At 39.0% G+C, this 13,838-nt stretch overlaps 1 protein-coding gene across 1 annotated transcript in view; it reads right to left on the reverse strand.

Moving 5' to 3' along the window:
• LOC103610177 (elongator complex protein 3) overlaps positions 1-13,838 on the reverse strand; it is a 46,587-nt gene that overhangs the window by 7,095 nt on the left and 25,654 nt on the right. The window contains exon 8 of the mRNA XM_008594396.1: positions 1,526-1,687. Within this exon, the coding sequence (XP_008592618.1) occupies positions 1,526-1,687 (162 nt within the window). The remainder of the gene's footprint in view (positions 1-1,525; positions 1,688-13,838) is intronic.

Here is a 13,838-nt window from a genome sequence, read left to right on the forward strand (position 1 = left end):
GCAGTGCGCCACCGGGCCGGCCCTGCAGTCGCCTCTTAACCGGTCTCCTTCCCAGCTTGCTCTGCTCTAACCTACCCCCTGCACTGCAGCTCAAGTGATCTTTCTAAAATGCAGACATGCTCCTATCACAAGTTCACTTCAGCCTGTCTATGGCTCGCTACTGTTCTAGATTAAAACTCAGGCTTCCGGGCTGACTGTGAAGTCCCCTCTGCTTGCTTTCAGCCTCACCTCTTACGCTCCTGACTCACTCTCTAACCAAACTAACCCTCTTTGAGTTCCCTAAATGTGGCATGCACTCCCATCCTCAGGAGTTTGCTCATATTTTCTTTCTGCCTGAAATAACCTTCCTCTTCTGCCCCTGACTAACTAACTCTCTTCCTTCAAGTCTCAGCTGAGATGTCATTTTCTTCAGGAAACTCCCCTGACCTTTAAGAAACACTTTTTCCATCTCCACAAGTACAGCCCTTGATGACTGCCACATTCCAACCTAGTTCAAGTATTACTGCCGTCTGCGCACATTACTCTTTCTAGATTCTTCCCTGTAATCACAAACATTCAATAGCTCTCTATTACCTAAAGGGAAAACTCCACCCTCCTTAGCCTGGTACTCTTCTTGGTTGTTTCTAACACATTGACCAGTGTCTCTTTCCCTATCTCTCCTTCACTGCCTTCTCCTAGCATAACCCCCAATCACATCTACCAAATCCAACTAAAGAAAGTAACCTTTAAGGTCCAGCTCAACACATACCTGCCTCCTGAAGCCTGCCTTTATCATTCTAGGTCATTGATGTCTGCTGCCTAATGAACTACAGATGCCTGTGCCCACTCATCCCCACATTAATTTACCAATTAATTATGAAGTTCTTTACACATTTAACCTTTCATGCTTTCATAGGTATCTTCTCGGTTCAACTCAATGGTACACAAGGGGTCTTCAAAAAGTTCTCGGAAATATTCTCATTACCTCTTAATTCCATTTTTGCACAAACTTCTTGAAGTTCCCTTGTACTTTTAGAGGGAAGAAAACTTCATACAGCTCTACTGACCTTTACTTCTCTTCTTCCTTACACTGCCAAATTCCCCAGGGCCTCACCAACTTTTCCTGACTTCCCTGCCAACTCATACCCACTTCACAAAAACTAATCTCTCAAATCACACTCTGACTTCCTTCTTACTCAAACCCCTTTCTTTGCTCCATTTTCCTTGGCCTTCTCCACTGCTTTAAACTACTGACCTTGAATCCTGCCTCCTGTTTTCTACATGGGAAAGGCTGTTTATGACAGGAACAGGGAGAGATATTAGCATGTTTATAGGCTACTGGAAAAGAGTCAGTACAGAAAGACCGAAAATGAAGGAAAGAAGGGATGAAATTAAGAGCACAGACAGATGAAAGGACTTTGAAAAGGAGGAATAACCATACTTTTTCTGTACAATTAGTAGGAAGGAAGAAAGGATGGGAGTGAATGCAGAAAAGATCAGCGGGGACAGAGGAAAGCTTGCATAAGATCGTTTGCCAACATCTTACCTGTTGGTATCTCTGGCCACATCTTCGTAGACACTCTGCACCCCAATCTCCAGCCTTGTGCAGCCATAAGTCAACATGTCACTTAAATGTCGCTTCATACAGTAATCTGGTCTGGTCTCGATGGTAATTCCAATACATTTTGTGAGGCTTCTCTCAGAATACCTGGAGAGCAAATCTAAAAATGACAGACCTGCCATGCCACAGTTTTAGGACATTTATTCTCACTCAGAGAACTGACTTGTCTTAGTCCTCTCAGGATGAGACAGTGGTTAAGAGTGCAGGCTGTGGAGCCAGATTGAGTTCAAATCCCGGCTCTGCTACTTCCTAACTAGGGAAACAGGAATGCTATTAACCGCTCTGTGCTTCAGTTTCTTTATCTGCAAAATGAAGATAATAATAGTACCTACACCTGACGTGAATGAACCAGAATGAACCAGCACACAGTAACGTTATTATCACCATTATCATCATTATTCTCTTGCAGTCTGCTACAACCATAATCTCCTTAAAAGCAGTGATTTCAACTGTGAAAACCCTATTTTTCAATTCCTGGGAACAATTTTTCACATAAGTGAAAACCAGCGGCATCATTTACTTCCCACTCCATATTTCAGAGTCATTTTAAATAAAAGAAAAAAAGAAGAGGGGAGGGTATGTGTAATGATCATAGGAAAAATTCAGATACAATGTTTTCTATATGCACGAAAGTCCTTCTGCCAAGCCTATTAATCTTAGCAATAATTTAAAAAATTAGAAATCATTTTTGTTTCACTAACACAAGCTATCAAAGTAGTGAGTGCCACCTCAAAGTCAAGCTATTTGAATTAATGAACTTAATGCCGGCCAAAGATCCAGAGAAGTAAGAATCACTTGCTAAAGCAGCTGTGAATCACTTCCTAAAGCAGATGTGAAGGGAAGGAACTCACATTTACAGAGGCCACTGTGGGTCAAGCTCTACGCTATATGCCTATCAATTATTGAATCTTCCTAACAGCTCTACAATGTATGTCCTATATTCCCATTTTACAGATGAAGAAACTGAAGTTCAAAGGGAATAAACAGCTTGTCCAAGGTACAGAGCTAATATAATCCAAGTCTATTTGAAGTTAGGTCCATCTGACTTCAGAACCTTTGCTCTATATTCCATTACCACACTGCTTAGACAACTTAGTATGGGGCATCAGACTTCTCTCCTTTTCAACATCTCTATCTTTTTAGAACTCAATCATTCTTCTAGTGCACCCTTCCACAACTTTCTCATTTCTTTGGGGAGGGTGAGGAAAACCTTTTTTTTTTTGGCCATTTAACTCCATTCTTTCCAAAGAAGTTTGCAGCTTTGCTTGAAAAGTAAGAAATCATAAAATGTACATAATTTTGTAACTACTCCCTTGAGTTCATTCCTTCATTCTTAATTGTCAATCAAAACTGACTTATTTGGGGCCGGCCCGGTGGCGCACTGGATAGTGCGCCGCTTGAGAGTGCGGCGGCGCTCCCGCCAAGGGTTCGGATCCCATGTGGTGACCGGTTCCCACTCACTGGTTGAGCGCGGCGTGGGTGGAACACTGAGGGTTGCGATCCCGTTGCCGGTCCCCGGTACGGGTGCGACACCGAGGGTTGCGATCCCGTTACCGGCCAGTAAAAAAGACAAAAAGGAAAAAAAAAAAAACTGACTTATTTGATGTTAATAATTATTAAGAAGTTTAAGAATCACTGAACTAGAGGACTAATTCTCAAATCTTTCATCCTAGACATTCAAACTTTTTGCACTGTTTACTTCTATATTCCATGAGGTTTTATATAGGATTACCAGAAGCAACAAGACTAAAGGTAAACAACTAGTTCAAAGGTAATAAGATGGGGGTGATGCCATCAAGATGGTAGAACAGACAGTCCCCAGCGTCACTCTCCCCCACGATCAATCAACTTACAACTATTAAAAAGCAAAGACTGCCAACCTGGGACCCTGGAGCTGGAGGAAGAGGGAGAGATCCACAATATTCATTAAGGTGAAAGAAGCCGTGGTGAGAGGGAGAAGGGACCAATCGGACCCCTTTGAGCCCTGGCCACGTCAGGGCGGGCCCAGAGAGGGGTGGGAAGAAGCTGCAACACATAAGCAGGAGCAAAAGCCACAGCTGAGCCCTTTGCATAAAGCTGCTTGGAGTCCGCAAGGGAGAAGGGCCTCAGAGTGCACCCTACCAGCCCTCAGACCTGCGAGACCACGGACAGCGTTCCTGTGGATCCACATAAGAGTGAGGGGCCACAGCCAACCAAAGAAAGGAGCCACCCAGAAGCTAGTGAGTCATAGTGAGGGACCCACACACAGCCTGTACCACAGGAAGTGTTTGGAGTGTGGCAGGGAGACTGGCCCACCGGAGGAATATCAGGGTGCAGCACGGACAGCTCATCTGCCTTCTGCTCAGCACAGGCCCAGTGGAGACTGGACAGTGTGAGAGAACTGCAGGGGGCAGGGTTTGCTGGAAAGACTCAGTCCCGGGCCAGAATTTTCAAACAGCTCAGTGCACCTGACCTCATAAGACCCAAAAGTGATTCAAAGGCCAACAATTAAAATCTGAGGAGCACATAGAGCCTTCCCCAGAGAATGAGCAGCAAAGCAGCAATTTAGGTCAACCACAGGGCTAAAGTACTGGTCCCCACAGGAAGGTCCCTCAATTTGGAAATTAATCAAAAGACAACAAATTAATTCCAGTGGAGAGTTTAACTGGTGGTGTTAGCTAATAATCCACCATGGAACTAGAAAAAGAAAAAAGAAAAAAAAAGCCCACCACAGATCAAAGAGAAAGCTCAGGTATTAACCAGTAAAGGTCCAACATCGCCAAAGAACACCTATAAAACGTAGAAGAGGTAGCAGTCTCCTCAAATGCCCCAGGCATCAACATAAAGACACAAAGATCAAGAAAGAACAGAAACACATGACAACAACAAAGGAAACACGCAAAGCACCAGCAATGGACCCAGAGGAACAGATGTGTGAAACATCTGAAAGAGAATTCAGAATAACCCTCTTAGGGATGTTCAGTAAGTCACAAGAAAATACAGATAGAAAAATGATATCTGGAAAACAATCCAGGAGCAGAACAAGAAACTTGACAAAGGAGTTGAATCAATTAAAAGAAGCTCAAAGGTCACTAATCCAACTCAAGCCAAGGAGGAACACCTCAAGGCATATCATAACCAAATTATCAATAACCAAACACAAAGAAAGAATACTGAAAGTAGCAAGAGAAAAGAAAAACACAACACTCAACAGAGCCCCAATACGTCTCTCAGCAGATTTCTCAGTAGACACCCTATGGGCCAGAGGAGAATGGGATGATATATTCAGAGTGCTGAAGGAAAAAAACTGTCAGGCAAGAATTCTGTAGGCAGCAAAACTAACCTTCAAATATGAAGGAGAAATAAAGTCTTTCCCAGACAAACAAAAGCTAAGGGAATTCATCAGCACCAGACCTTCATTACAAGAAATGCTAAAAGGAGTTCTTCAGCCTGAGAGAAGATGCTAAGGAGCAGCAAGAAAACATTTGAAGGTACATAACTCATTAGTAAAGTAAGTTCACAGACAACCTCAGAATACTCCAATGTCATAAGGGTGGTTAATAAACTGCTTACATCCTTAGTATGAAGACTAAAGGACAAAACTAACAAGATAATAACATGTACAACAACAACATATAAAAGGCAATATTAAAAGATGTAACTGGGAACAACATGTCAAAAAGTGGAAGGGAATGACGCCAAAGCATAGAGTTGGCTTTGGATTTTTTTTTCTTAGATAAAGTTGAGTTGTTATTAGTCTAAAATAATCTGTTATCACTATTAACATGTTTTTTTCTAAGCCTCATGGTAACCACAACACAAAAACTTATAAGACTAAAAATAAACAGTGAGAAAACAAAATACACTGCTAGAGAAAACCATTCAATCACAAAGAAAGACAGTAAAATCAGGAAAAAGGAAAAGAGTGGCTTAATGGATTATAAAACAAGAACCAACAATATGCTGCCTACAAGAAACTCACTTCACCTATAAAGACACACACCAACTCAAAGTGAATGGATGGAAAAACTTATTTCACGCAAATAGAAACCAAAAAAGAACAGGAGTAATTGTATGTATGTCAGATAAAATAGGCTTTAAGCCAAGGGGAAAAAAAAAAGATAAGGATTATACAATGATAAAGGGGTCAATTCAACAAAAGGAATAACAATTCCAAATATATACACATCCAACTCCAGAGCAGCCAGTTATATAAAGCAATTACTATTAGACCTGATGGGAGAAATAGACTCCAACCTAGTAATAGTTGAGAACTTTAACACCTCACTTTCAGCAGCAGACAGATCATCCCGATGGAAAATTAACCAGGAAACATCAGAATTAATCTCCACTCTAGGCTGATTGGACCTAACAGACATATGTAGAAAATTTCATCTAGCAGCTGTAGAATACACATTCTTCTCAGCAGCACATGAAACATTCTCTAGAACAGACCATATGTTAGGTCACAAAACAACTCTCAACAAATTAAAAAAAAACTGAAAACATATCAGATATCTTGTCTGACCACTATGGGATAAAACTAGAAACGAACAACAAAAGGAATACCAGAAACTATGCAAATACATGGAATTACACATGCTCCTTCCAATTTTAGTATATGTGCTGTTGAAGCAAGCACTAAACAACATGCTCTCAAACAATGAATGGATCAAAGAAGAAATCAAAAAGGAAACTAAAAAAGTCCTGGAGACAAAGTGAAAATACAATATACCAGAGCCTATGGGATACAGCAAAAGCAGTTCTAAGAGGGAAGTTTACGGCAATAAATGCTCAACATTTATCAAATAAACAACCTAACATTACCTCAAGAAACTAGAAAGAACAAACCAAATCCCAAAGCAGTAGAAAGAGAGAAATAATAAAGATCAGAGCAGAAATAAATGAATTAGAGATTAAAAAAATAATTAAAAATATCAATGAAACAAAGGTTTGGTTTTTCAAAAAGATAAACAAAATAGATAAATCTTTGATTAAACTGAAGAAAAAAAAGACTGAAATAAATAAAATCAGAAATGAAAAAGGAGACATAACAACTGATACCACAGAAATACAAAGGATCATAAATAAGAGACTACTAAGAAAAACTATATGTGAACAAACTGTAAAATTTAGAAGAAATGGATAAATTCCTGGACACATACAACCTACCAGTTTGAATCATGAAGAATTTAAAAACCTAAACAGACCAATAACAAGTAGTGAGACTGAAGCAGTGATAAGAAGACTCCCAATAAAGGAAAGCCCAGGACCAGATGGCTTTACTGCTGAATTCTATCAAACATTTAAAGAAGAACTAATGCCAACTGTTTTCAAACTCTTCCAAAAAATTAAAGAGGAGGGAATACTTCCAAACTCATTCTACAAGGCCAACATTAACCACATACCAAAACTGGAAAAGGAAACAACAAAAAAAGAAAACTACAGACTAATAACCCTAATGAACACAGATGCAAAGATCCTCAACGAAATACAAGCAAACAGAATCCAACAACATATGAAAAAGATCATTCACCATGATCAAGTAGGATTCATCCCAGGGATACAAGGATGGTTTGACATATGCAAATCTGTAAACACGATACATGATACACTCAGCAGAATGAACGAAAAAATATATGATCATTTCAATAGATGCAGAAAAAACACTTGATAAAATCCAATACTCTTCCATGATAAAAACACTCAACAAACCAGGCATAGAAGGAGTGTTCCTCAACATAATAAAGGCCATATATGACAAACCTGCAGCTAATATCACACTGAATGGACAAATTTAGAGGCTTTTCCTCTAAGATCTGGAACAAGACAAGGTTGCCCACTTTCCCCACTCTTATTCAACATAGTACTGTAACAGTCAACATAGTTCTAGCCAGAGCAATAAAGCAAAAAGAAAGCCAAAAGGGCATCCAAACTGGAAAGCAGGAAGTCAAACAATTCCTATTTGTGGATGACATCATCATATACATAGAAAACCCTAAAGACATGCCCCCAAAATTACTAGAACTAATAAATGAATTCAGTATAGTGGCAGTATACAAAATCAATACAGAAAAATCAACAGCCAATAACGAAATAGCTGTAGAAGAAATCAAGAAAGTAATCCCATTCACAGTAGCTACCCCAAAAACAAAATACCTAAGAGTAAACTTAACTGAGGAGGTGAAAGACTTCTACAATGAAAACTATAAAACAATGGTAAAAAAAAAACTGAAAAGGACACAAATACATGGAAAGATATCCCATGTTCATCAGCTGGAAGAACTAACGTCATCAAAATGTCTATATTACCCAAAGCAATCTACACGTTCAATGCAATCCCTATCAAAATACCAATGGTATTCTTCACAGAAATAGAAAAAAATGATCTTAACATTTGTACGGAACCACAGAATACCCTGTATAGCTAAAGTAATCTTGAACAAAAAGAACAAAGTTGGAGGCATCACACTTCCTGACTTCAAAATATACTATAAAGTAATAGTCACCCAAACAGCATGGTACAGGCATAAAAATACACAAATAGACCAATGGAACAGATCAGAGAGCCCAGAAACAAACCTATGCACTTACAGCCAACAGATTTTTGGAAAAGGTGCCAAGAATATAAAGTGGAGAAAGGACAGCCTCTTCAATAAATAGTGCAGGGAAAACTAAATATCCACATGCAAAAGATTGAAACTAGACCCCTTTCTCTCACCATATACAAAAGTCAACTCAAAATGTATGAAAGACCTAAATTTAAGACTCAGAACTATGAAACTACTAGAATTAAACATAGGGGAAATGCTGCATGAAATGGGAGTGGGTGGCACTTTTTTGAATAAGGCCACAAAGGCACAGGCAACTAAAGCAAAAATACACAAATGGGACGACATCAAACTAAAAAGCTTCTGCACAGCAAGGAACCCTATCAACAAAGTAAAAAGACAACCTATAGAATGGGATAGTGTTTGAAAACTACACATCAGACAAGGGGCTAATATCCAGAATATATAAGGAACTCAAACAACTCAACAGCAAAAAAACCACAAATAACCCAATTAAAAAATGGGCGAAAGACCTGAAGAGACATTTCTCAAAAGAAGACATATGTATGGCCAATAAGCACATGAAAAAATGTCCAGCATCATTAACCATTAGGAAAGTGTAAATTAAAACCACGAAATATTATCTTGTCCCAGTTAGAATGGCTATTATCAACAAGACAGAAAATAAAAATGCTGGTGAGGATATGGAGAAAACAGAACCCTTTTACATTGTAGGTAGGACTGTAAACTGGTACGGCCATTGTGGAAAACATTATGAAGGTGCCTCAGAGAACTAAAAATAGACCTACCTTACGATCTAGCTCTCCCACTGTTAGGTATATACTGAAAGTAAATGAAATTAATATATCAAAAAGACACTTGCACTCCCATGTTCATGGCAAAGCTATTCACGATAGCCAAGAGATGGAATCAACCTAAATGCCCATCAATGGATGAATAGATTTAAAAAACTGTGGTGTATATATATATACACAATGGAACACCTCAGCTATAAAAAGAAATGATATCCCATCATTTGTAGCAACATAAATGGAACTGGAAACCATCATTTTAAGTCAAGTAAGTCAGGGACAGAAAGACAAATACCACTCGATCACACTCATATGTGGAATCTAAAAAAAAAACAAAAAGAAGTGGTTCTCAATAGAAGTAGACAGTAGAATAACGGTTACCAGAGGTCAGGAGGGGAGGAGTGGGATGGGGAGGAAAAGAGGTAGACTAACAGGTACAAAACTATGCTATCTCCCAGGTGAATCATTGTGCAGTATGTGCATGTATTCAAACAACACAGTGTACCCCACAAAAATGTACAAGTAAATGTTAAAACAAAAAACAAATTAAATAAATAGAATTTTGAAATCCTGGAAACTGATTTTTAAAAAGTTACCAAAAGATGAATTGTAAAACAGAAAAAATGATCTTATCAAACCTTTCCTAAGACAGGATACTAAATCATTCAGCTTCCCTTAAACAATAGAAACAGAAAGGGAATGCAGCAACAGGAAGTACATAACACCACAGTACAAATATAACTCATCTTCCTCCAGAATCAACTATTGAGTTTGATGGAAACCATTTTTTAAACTAAAATAAATGCTCATATATCATGAAGAAAGCAAACCATAAGATAATTGAAAAAAAAAAAAAAAAAAAAAAAAAAAAAAAACAGGAAGTACATAACACCACAGTACAAATATAACTCATCTTCCTCCAGAATCAACTATTGAGTTTGATGGAAACCATTTTTTAAACTAAAATAAATGCTCATATATCATGAAGAAAGCAAACCATAAGATAATTGAAAAAAAAAAAAAAAACAAGACAAAAGGCTCTAAATGAGTCTATTTAAAAAATAAATGAGAATATCCTAGAATCACGCATTCCAAAATTGTATCATAAACCCTCCTATTCACTGATATTTTTTAAAGCCTACAGTATTTCTTAAAGGCAATGTCATAAAGCCTGGTGGCATAACAGTAGTTTGCATCACTGGGAACAACTAGAGGGCAGGCAATAGCATGAATAGAAATTTGTCCAGAGGAGAGAGAAAATTTACTAGCTAACCTTTCTCTTGCACAGATCATCAAAGGCCCAACTGAGGACACAGAAAGAAAGCAGCTGCAAGGATGATAAGGTCTCTTCATAAATAGTCAGAAAATAGTGTAGGACACAGAAGCAAACCTTATTTCCAAATAATAATTTAACTCCATTTCAAAAATGTCTTTCCTCTGGGGGGAAAATGTCATTACCTTTTGCAAGAGCAGAAATGAAGGATAAAAAACTCAAGTTTTAAAAAGTCAATATTTTATATATATAAAAGGCTTTTACAACACTGTCCTCTTTTCAGAATTGTATTTTCACCTGAAAAGCATTAAGCAGAAATTCTTATCAAATTTGAACAAAAACAATGAAAGATTTTCCTAAAGAACAGAGTATAAGGACATCTTTACTATAAGCCCACTGTATTTTTATTAGAGTTTTTTTGTTAATGCTATATATAGTCTTATATCTCACTATATCTGCCTCTTCATTTAACAGAGAGGCAAAGATATAGATATAACTTCTTTAATATGCAAATACACACATACAGGCTTTCCATTAACCTGAGCTGATGTTTCATAGTGTGCCATGATCCCTTGTACCCTTCAGACAGCCCTCCTATGAAGTATGTCTTTCCTTCAGTGCCTAGTCAGCTCCTGCACCTTCTGGGGCCACTAACTCTTACATTCTTGGGCATACAAGAACTGTATCAAGTTCTAAGAGACAAAGCCAGGATTTGTACCTGGGTCTTCTGATCCCAATTCCACTGCTCTTTTTGTGGTATTACAGGGTTGTCTTAAGTAAGCCTGTGCAGCACACCACTGTGGGGCTATGTTGAATCCTATGTTTTTTTGTATGCCACAGGAACGGTACCAACTATAAAAGATGCATAACTTAAGCCAATTATTTAGGCTGACAGAATTTTTTCCAATTGGTGGGTGGAGAAATGGGACAATAATCTGGGAATTTAAAATCAAACAAAAGCTAAATGCTACCCAGCCTCAAAAAAAGTAGGTCAAGTACACTTCTCCTCCCATGGCATCTTCCAGAGCACCCTCAGTGCGAACTCTGTGCTCTCATTCCCACAACGCCTTGTACATATAATGGTTTGCCTTGTTTTCTGTGGATATGTCTGTCTCTTCATCTAGAAAAGAAGCTCCTAGAAGGCAGTAGGCTCAAAATGTTTAGAGGTTAATTGCTTAAGGGCTTCAGCACAAAACACTGTCATTTTAAAAAAATACGAATTCCGGGCCGGCCCGTGGCTCACTCGGTAGAGTGCGGTGCTAATAACACCAAGGCCCCGGGTTCGGATCCCACATAGGGATGGCCGGTTCGCTCACTGGCTGAGCGTGGTGCTGACAACACCAAGTCAAGGGTTAAGATCCCCTTACTGGTCATCTTTTTAGGAAAAAAAAAAAATACGAATTTGAAAAATGAATGAATAAAACTAGGCATAACTGGGGACACAGGAGGTCTCTCTTTACTCCCACAGCAGCCCCTAGGTTATCTTTCCTCTTGCAAATAGTCAGCCCTAGAAGGTGCCTAGCACTAGGCCAGGTATTCTGTAGAAGGTAAAAATACAACAGTTCTCGTTACAGAGCTGCAGGGTAAGACACACAGAAAAAACCAAGAACCACTACAGAACAAAAACCTAGAAGTGGCAGAAATATAAATGGGTATAAAATATTTCTTGGGAGGCATCCTTCTATTTCTGGAAAGAAGAAAGTGATCTATAAAAATAATACCTAATATTACTTAGTCTCCTTGCACTTAGGGCCCCAGCCGGGGGAGGGGGGCACTGATGGAATACACCACACTGATTTTAAAATCTCTTTATTATCTTCTTGAAACTATCTTTTGATTCACTCCAGGAAGGTTGTGGCATCAAAGACAGCACCTCTCATTACTATCAATCTGCTGCAGTTCCTACTTCAAAACCTCTGTCATTACTACAGCTAGATGTGCCTTAGTCCACTGCTGTTGGAAATCTCACAAGATCTCTAGGCTCAAGTTTCTGAAAGGCATGTCCCACATGGACATCCTGCAACCTCAAACTCAACCTGCTCAAACCAAATTACAAAGTAAATAATGGTACATAGATGAAATATTAATTTTCATTAGTCATGATGTACAAATTCTCTTCTGCATCTACAATCCCAAAATGAGTCAGTATAATTTATAAACTTCTTTGGACAGTCAAAGATTTGTTTGGATTGCCAATAATATCTGGAGTTACTGGTGTAATTCCTCAGTAGTAGCACTACAGAAGACATTTTTTGTTGTTGTTGTACTTATATCTGGAAAATTCTTCAATAAAATTTGATGTTCTGCCTAATATCGTGTTAGTGATATTCTAGACTTAAGAATGACTGAGTTAGGGCCGGCCCGGTGGCGCACTCAGTAGAGTGCGGCACTTGGGAGAGCGGCGGCACTCCCGCCGAGGGTTCGGATCCCATATAGAGACCAGTCCGCTCACTGGTTGAGCGCGGTGTGGGCGCGACACCGAGGGTTGCGATCCCATTGCCGGTCCCGGTACGGGCGTGACACCGAGGGTTGGGATCCCGTTACCGGTCACGAAAAAAGACAAAAAGGGGGAAAAAAAAAAAAAAAAAAGGATGACTGAGTTAAATGTCTAGTGTGTTTGAGGATTTAAAAGTATCCCCTTCCCCTTTTGAGATGGTGGTCAAGTTTGCTTCCTGGATATTAGTGGTTAAGTCAAGAGGGTCCATAAAATAATAGTGCTCTGCCCAATACAAACTGAGGAAACAGAGGAACGGAATTTTGATTTTTACAAAACCACATTGAGATAGCAAATCACTCCAGTTAGACTTGCTATTATCAAAAAGAGAATAACAAATGCTGGCAAAGATATGGGGAAAGGAGAATCCTGCTACACTGTTGGTGGAACTATAAATTAGTGCAGCCACTATGGAAAACAGTATGGAGATTCCTCAAACAACTGCAGATAGAACTGCCATACGATCCAGCAATCCCACTGCTGGGAATATACCCAAAGGAATGGAAATCATCAAGTTGAAGGGATACCTGCACTCCCGTGTTTATCACAGCTTTATTTACAGTAGTCAAAAGTTGGAATCAACCTAAATGTCCATCAACAGACCACTAGATAAGAAAAATGTGGTATGGGTTGGCCCGGTGGCGCACTGGATAGTGTGCCGCTTGGGAAGCGTGGCGGCGCTCCCGCCCGAGGGTTCATAATAAGAATAAATATAAACTTTGAAATGCTTTCAGAATTTAACTTTAATTATCTGTGCACTGTGTGTTGCTACAATTTTAATTTCTTTTAACAAGAGTAATACTATGTTTGCATTATAAAAGAAGGAATAAACAATGTGCAGCCAGCCATGTTAGATTTATTTATGAGTCACTTTATTTTAAATAACACATCTGATAAATTAGATAAAAATCAGGTCCCCTCTGGGACCTTTTTATGAACACAGTCTAGTCTAAAACAAGATTAATTATGTTCAATTTCCTATTTCCAGTGAGCACCGTAAGGAGTATCTTAAGTTGAAATTCTGTGACATAGTGCACCTGTACAAACTTGTCCCAGCCTGGAAAGGTGTCAGGAGAAGCCAGGAATGTAGTGGTTATGAGCTTGGGCTTTATAATCACAGATATTTGGT

This window comes from Galeopterus variegatus, unplaced genomic scaffold (genome assembly GCF_000696425.1).
Source record: "Galeopterus variegatus unplaced genomic scaffold, G_variegatus-3.0.2 Scaffold10707, whole genome shotgun sequence".
Lineage (NCBI taxonomy): Eukaryota > Metazoa > Chordata > Mammalia > Dermoptera > Cynocephalidae > Galeopterus > Galeopterus variegatus.